Genomic DNA, 7,780 nt, shown 5'->3' with positions numbered 1-7,780 from the left:
ATACGTGTTACGGATCAGTACAACTTTTTATCACGTGACTGTGTATATACCATTGCAAAATAGATAATATCGACATAATCACCAGAGAGGGACTTAATGTAAAGGTGTTTTATAACAAATTAGTGTCACTGACTCCAAATTACTATCTCCTATCTCGATGTCGTCGAATTTGATACTTTCGGAAGCGATAGGTCTACATATCACTTATGCAGCAACAACAATAACAGCATTACCTTTGTTACCTTTATAGTATGTTGGTGATTATATTGGCGTCCCTTTCACTGTCTAGTATAATGCCAGCATGTAACTCTTGAACTTTTCTCCTGCATTAAATGCTCAACAAAATTGATAGTTAATGATATGCCCACATTTCGTTATAGATGAAAAATAAACTTTTTGATCGGACCCTTTTTATTTCATTTAGAGTTTTTAACCAAATGTTATAAGGACTCAAAATATTTCTTTGTGGCAGCTGTACTTGGAAACATCAACGTGAAAGCTCAGTTATGATTTCCTACGTTGCGTTGTGTGCAGTGTTTCTGACTGTAATAGCGGAGGAACCTCACTGTTCAAAATATGATTTTGAAGAAAAGATCTTGGAAAAATTAGTTCGAATGGAATATCAGATGGAAAGAATGAAAATTGAAGGTCTTGAAAGAGCTGAAAACATGGCAAAAACTAAAACGGAGGTGGCTACTGCTCTAGAGACCCTGGACCAAAGTGTGGCTAAGATTAAAAGCAAACTTGAAGAAGAGTCCACCGCGTTTGAGCAGAAAATGACAGAGACTGTTGGGAAAATGATGAAAAGAGTTGAAAATGTTGCAGGTATTATTTCAAGTTGTTTTTCTGTCATTAAAAACTTCTAGAGCAGTTTCATTGACTATTCCAGTAGCCGGGCATTTATAACAATATTAACGGTACATTTAAAATTATATAAGTACAGGAAAGCTAGAATTTAGATATAAAGTACTGTGAAATCATTTAATTTCGTGGGCATGAAATTTCGTGGTTTTGTTCAAACCGGCAATTTCGTGGGGATATGAATTCGTGGATTTCATCTTTTGAACATAAAATGAATAGGAATTTTACTTGTTCGTTGGGATTAAATTTCGTGGTTTGACTCAACCACGAAATCCACGAAAATTAGTCCCCCACGAATAATTTGTTAATAAATACAGCACTAAATTGTATTTTAGATACGTCAATTTTTTAAAATTAAATCTGTAAGAAGATGCTCACAACCAATAGCAAACTCGATAAGATTGAGCCTGTTCATGAGAGGTGATCAATATGTTTACTTCCTTTCCAATGTCATAATATAATTTATACCAAACTGTCAGAAGAAAAATCATTCAAATGATCATCTAAACTTGATGTAACTTTAAAATTAATGTTATCCATAATATATATAAAGTTAGGAAAACAGATATCAATGTAGTTCGCATTTAAGTAATCACAATCTTCTTTACAGAAGCATCAACAATACCGAAGATAGTGTTTAAGGCACGCCTTAATTCACACATGACCGTTACAAGTGGAGTTTACATTGTTTTTCCTACAACATTGTTGAACGAGGGTGGCGCCTATGACTCCAGCAGTGGTATATTCACCGCACCTGTTAATGGAACATATATGTTTAATGTTATCTTTTGTGTGTTCGCTGGAAAGAGTTTGTATATTGATATCATGGTGGATGACACGAAGACGGCACCTGTAGTGTTCCGGAATTCAGCCAACAATGCTTGCCACTCAGCTGTTACTGTAGAAGTCCTCACGGTTGGTCAGAGGGTTGGGATTCAAGTGTTGTCTACCCGAACAGGCAACGTTATTTATCACGGTTCTTCTACTAGATGGAACACATTCTCTGGAACTCTGCTTCATACTCATTAAGAAACTCAGTTAAACGCTTATCAAACGGAGAAAACTGATGCACTGTGTATTTTTGTAGCTTTTTGTACACTAATATGCCATTATAGGTATTCTTCACTCACTTATTATTCTTTTTATCATATAGCGTACTAAACATTTTTTCTGCCTTTTCTTATCAGGGACGAGGTACTTTTTTACTTATAATTGTATATATTAATCATATTTAAACTACCTTTATATACATGCAAACGACAAAAGGTTTGATTTATTGGTCGATTGCTAATAAATCATAATTTGTAACCTTTTATGCAGATACATTTCATCAAATAAATGTGAAGTATACCTGTTTATTTTTTAAGCAATTTATCAATGATGCTGTTAATATTTCGTCAGCCGAATATCTTATTTATATGACAAGCGTGAAAAATGTACTAGATTCTCCTTATGGCTAGCAGGTTAGGTCGCTATGACACTACTGTAGACATCACTTTAATGTAGGCTGTATCAACGAAAATCCGCATCGAAGACAGTTTACCCGCATCACACGAAATGAGCGGCACATTGAGTGGTGTTAGTTTTAATACCTGTACCTTTTAATCTCGTCTTCCGTTTAACGTCATTTATGATTTGGATACATGCGACTGCCTTGTCAAGCTATATGTTTTGTTTTTGTATTTTTTGTGGAGGTTGTGCGAGTGAGGGGGAAGTTAACGTCACACAGACACAATCATATTCCAGACTTAATGGTTTTGGAAGCCGACCTTCTATATGTCTACTGTATGGCTTCCTCGCAGGAAAGTATTATACATTCTAAGCAAAGCTTAGGTAAGTGATTTGAAGCCAGAGACCCTACCCACTCGGCCACGGAGGCCGTAGAGCTGAAGCAGCAGTTTTGTACAAATGTTTCTTATTACAGCAGTTATATCAGTAAAAAATGTGAACGCTTATACAGAATGCGTTAGACGAGTTTCTTTGGGAAAGTTCACGTGTATCCAGCATACCTTATTAATTATTGACATAGAGTATTACAATAACAAGACGACGAACAAAATAAAACACCTGAGGGTCTTGTGGCCTCGTCATATTTCCCCCGTACACAGCTAGAATACATTGTATTCCGTAAATAATGTCGTTTGAAGTCTTGCAGGACAGTTTCCAGAATGCCACTATCTTCCACAGCGAATTCTTAAACCAGAGCTAGTAGTATATGGATTTAGAGATTCTAATACCATATAAGGGGGTTTCACTTACCCACTAACCCCAGCTTGACAAGGGTGTATTATAGAAATTGTTATTATAAAGGACCTTCCTGGCTTCCAGAAACTTTCTTAAATGCAATGTAATAAAGCAGAAAGCATATACAAAACCGTAGAAAAAGGTCCCTTTCACCTTCCTTTATCAAAACATACATTCAAAGAAACCTACCATATAGCCGACTATAAATTAATCAGAACTAAAGTATTACTTAAAACATTCGTAAGTGGTGTGATAGCCGTAAACGGACATATTACATCACTTTGACTGTACAAATATCTATATATTCAATCATAGTGTCTTATCGCATTAAAGTTTACCATAAAGTAAGTATTCCTTGTTATCAAATGTGTTGTCAGGAACAAACATGGTATACTATGCTGATTTTGAAGATGGGCGCGTTCCTCTGCGGCGGATATGTAATATTAGAAGCTACTAAGCTAACATCACGTTCCTTACGGTTGTAAGACATTTGCCCCCCAACGAAAAAATGAACTGCTGGACATTTGCCCCCAGCTGAAATGGCAGATAGGACATTTGCCCCACATTATATATTTTGGGAATGGACATTTACCGCTTCCCCCATATTTTTGTCGTATCTGCCAGTAGATATAACTGTGTTTTTTGTAGTTTTATTATTAAAATTACTCTAAAAGGCAATTTTCAGTAAAAAAAACTGTTTTATTGATAATAATTTGATAAATATGTTAATTACTTTCAGGTGTTAAAATAAATAATAGCATATTATTGAGTAATAAAACTGCTCATAACAGCGTTATAATTCTTTAATTTGTGCAATGTTTTTAACACTCCAACTTGTTAATTTAGTAATTATCTACTACAAAATTATAAGAAACAAAAAATTATCACCAAAAATATGGTAAGTACATGGCACTAAGTTCCTAAACAATCACTGGGGGACAAACATATTTGGGGCAAATGTCCGTTTCAGATATAAGCATCTACCATTTCAACTGGGGGGCAAATGATGTCCAGCAGTCCTCTTTTTCATTGGGGTTGGGGGGGGGGGGGGGGTGGCAAATGTCCTGGGGGAAAATGTCCGGATCCCGTCCCTTACATTTTGATATTGATGATGAAGTATTTAATATTAAAACACCCCTTTAAACTACAACTGAACTTCTGTTTAAAAGTTTTTAAATTTTGTGGTAATTAAGTACTGTAATAATAAAATATATTTAGCAGTTTGTTTTTGTCCGTAACAGCTGCTCTATAAGAATACAATACCATTATAACTGAATACATGTATGTCTGAAGAAATTACAATCATTGGTATCAATACAGCTGTGTGAACTTTTAATATATCTCCGTAATATTTCGAAAGAAATTGCACACCATGAACGATAACCGCATAACAAGAATAAGTAAACATTAAAAATGAATTATTTCCACAAACTTGATGCAGTACTTTGGTATTCATGTTCTTTTTGTAAAATCATGATGAAAGTAGATATAGTATTGAGGCCAGTCAATACTGTTCTTTTTTGATGACATTTAATAAAACAATCAAGTTTACGCTCCAGGTGCGAAGAGTCAACTTGCAACTTGTAAATACATGACAAACTTATTTATCCATATTCTTTCATGTCTGAACTACCGGGCTATCAAAGGAGCTTGTTTCTTTTCTTTATTTTCATATGACAAAAACTGATTTTATAAGCCGCGTTGTAAACTAATGACATACCAGAAAACATCATTTTGTTCTGTTATAAATATAAAATGGGGTCCACATGCACAAGTTAACGTTATCAGAGAACGTGGTGTTCAAATTCAGCTTTTAAACGGCATTTGGAATCCATTTTTAAACAATCTCTTCTTTGATTTTTCATTTCCTACTACAGTTAATTCATGGAGCCGACAGGTGGGTTCTTAATCCCAATCATTCGTATTTTATGACGTAATGTGGAATTGTATCTGAATAGCAAATAATTATCTTTTTTTCTCAGATACGTTACACTGTCATTCAGAAGTACTGCGCTCGAGGCAGGACACGTTCTGTTTAAGGCCTGTCATACGTTTCCTTTAAAAAACCCTCAACAGAAAATGCATTACTATATTACAGAGTTATATACATTAAACATGTAGTTTTCTTAATAGGAATAATGTTTATGAAATTCAGAGAAAGCATAGTTTACTTTGTACGTTAGTACACTCTGAAACATCTAATTTGAATCTGCAGAAGGATGGCGGGGAAAATGTGTTAATCAGCATGTTGCTTTAATTAATGTCGAGCTACACTATTTAAGAATGTGGCAAATAGAAAGAATGAAACACATAAATGTTTATGAAATTTCTTAGATGCAAGAAGAGGTAAGATAATCATTGCAAACAAAGCTGTAACATTGCAGTGTTACATTTGCTGATAATTACAGCAATTAAACTATAGTCTTTGCTATGTGCAATTGTTTTACGTTAAAAGTGAATTGATCACTTCTTTGGAAACCCATACAATATCCTATTTTCTTTATATAAGAGACATTTTCGCAGAGCAGAAATATACTTTAAGTTTTGACTTCGATATGCAGTAACTGATATATCAAATGTAGTACAGTATCCGTTTATTTGAAAATTGTTAAAAGTCTTGGATGTTTTCCCACTATAATATAATTCAATTAATCTTAATATTATATTTGTTGATGGATACAGATTTCAAATTATTTTCTTTTCATAAATTCTCAGTGTCAGATATATATTTTACCCCGAACTCTCAGAAAAAAATAATAAAAGGTTCATCCAAACTATCAACAAGTAGCTTTCATTTTGCCAAATAAGGATTTCATCTTAGTTTGAATTTTGCTTAAATTCTTCTTTCTCAGAATTATCGACAATACCAACTACCGATTCAAGTGCTATTTATGACAATGAATACAGATGGAACACATTTACTGGAACACTGCTTCACATTATTTAGCACCCTCATAAGAGTATCTATCAGTCAGTGAACATTTATGCACTGAATAATGTTTTCAAGTATACTGGCATGTACTAGCAATTAGCACCACAATTTCTTTCATCTTGTTTACGTATTATTATATTAATCTAGCCTCGGTATGAGCATAAGTCAACATCTGCACATATTACAAATACCAAAATACAATTTAGTGCAATCCGCAGGTGTTTTCATACAACGGTGTTCATTTGACCTTTAATATGATACAATAGAGTGCTATTCCATGAAAAGCGGCGTATGGTGCCCAGTTAATACAACAGACGAGCCCTATACGTCTTTTTATAAAAAGATGTTTCTCATCTCAAGACCACAGTTGTTTTCATTTCCGCTATCCGACTAGACAGGGGATATCGCATGTTATGAAATTTTGTCTTTTCTTGAATCATTTGCTTTGGAAGCATAGAACAATATCAGAATTGGTTTGACTGAATGTTTTCATCAGTGGTAACAAAATGTGTATCAAACTTCTAGCACCGTCTTAAGCGCCATTCTATGATTAATTACACAAAACAGGTTATAGAGGGCCAGAAATAATAATAAAACTGTCTGTGTTTTTTCAATGAATTCATTGTTATGTAGATGGCAACCATGACATGTGTAGAGCATCTTCATTTTGTAAATGACGAAAGTTAGATTTGGCTGAAACTAAAACTTGTTTATTTTAGGCTTCTTGTACATAGTATCCAGCACCATAGGGGAAATAAAAGTAGATACTTTATGGTATTTTACTAAATATAGTAGTGCTCTAAGTGAGTCATTTATTGATTGCAAATTGTGTTGTTAAAGGCAGTGACCTTTAGATCGTGCGACAAAAAAGATGCTTTTTTTTTAAATATCAGGTAATTATTGTTATATTTCTTAAGGAGGCTTTGAAACTTAGTTACCGACAGATTATATATTATGGACATTCATAAGAAGGAGTTGTTTTATCACATGTTTGAGGCATTATTTTTACTATAGTGCAATAAAACTTTGACGTTGACGTCGTTTTAATTATGAGACGTTGGTCGAACTCATATTGTCCATAATATGCAATATGTATAGAAAGAAGAATTGTAATATTTTATCAGGAAAAGCTAACATGTGATAAAAAGAAATACAATATAACTTTCCGAAACGGCACCTTTGAAAGAGCGGCTATCTCCCTACTCCCGTTCATTTTTAGTTCATTGCGTTTACTCTCTACAACGGAAAGTGTTCCATGTCGTTAATATTATCTACGAGCAGCGGCAATGGAAATACAGCAGTTCATTTTTAGAACAGCTAAATTGACTGAATCAGATTACGAGTCTAAAACATTTACATGCATGTAGTTCTCAGTCCTTTTCTCATACACTTCGTCCAACTGCTTTTCGTGGACTAACTGTAGTTTACGTAAACATTTTCTCAGTTGGGCGAAGTGTTTGCGAAAAGTACTGAGAAATGATTACAGACGTTTCTTGCGAAGGAAAGCACTTATTTTTGCTGTCTTTGACGCTCTTTATCTTATGAAAATCCGACAAGTAATAATGAAATATTTATAAGCAAAATATCACTTGAATCGAGCCATTTTCTACGTGTGTGCGGTATCCAAAGCCACGTGTGCTGGCCAACTTGTTAATGCCTTTATTTAACTTGCAGAAACCTACATTTTCAGTGTTGAATGATTAAATATACTAGTACATTTTTAACAAGAGTGGCATCTTGAAA

The 7,780-nt window shown here is 34.1% G+C and overlaps 1 protein-coding gene across 1 annotated transcript; it reads left to right on the top strand.

The window, feature by feature from the left end:
* The first annotated feature begins 473 nt into the window (after window positions 1-473).
* Window positions 474-2,211, top strand: LOC123555785 (C1q-related factor-like). The gene is made up of 2 exons (XM_053549035.1): window positions 474-825; window positions 1,472-2,211. Exons 1-2 carry the CDS (start codon window positions 507-509, stop codon window positions 1,888-1,890), a joined length of 738 nt encoding a protein of 245 aa, XP_053405010.1. The 5' UTR covers window positions 474-506; the 3' UTR covers window positions 1,891-2,211.
* Window positions 2,212-7,780: the final 5,569 nt, after the last annotated feature.

The sequence above is a fragment of the Mercenaria mercenaria genome, chromosome 7 (genome assembly GCF_021730395.1).
Source record: "Mercenaria mercenaria strain notata chromosome 7, MADL_Memer_1, whole genome shotgun sequence".
Taxonomy (NCBI): domain Eukaryota; kingdom Metazoa; phylum Mollusca; class Bivalvia; order Venerida; family Veneridae; genus Mercenaria; species Mercenaria mercenaria.
The sequence above is the reverse complement of the archived record's forward strand: the minus strand, read 5'-3'. Positions and strand labels throughout refer to the sequence as shown.

Coding starts and splice junctions, on each gene's coding strand:
- LOC123555785 (XM_053549035.1), top strand. CDS start 507: ATGATTTCCTACGTTGCGTTGTGTGCAGTGTTTCTGACTGTAATAGCG. Junction 826..1,471: donor AAGAGTTGAAAATGTTGCAG/GTATTATTTCAA, acceptor TCTTCTTTACAG/AAGCATCAACAATACCGAAG.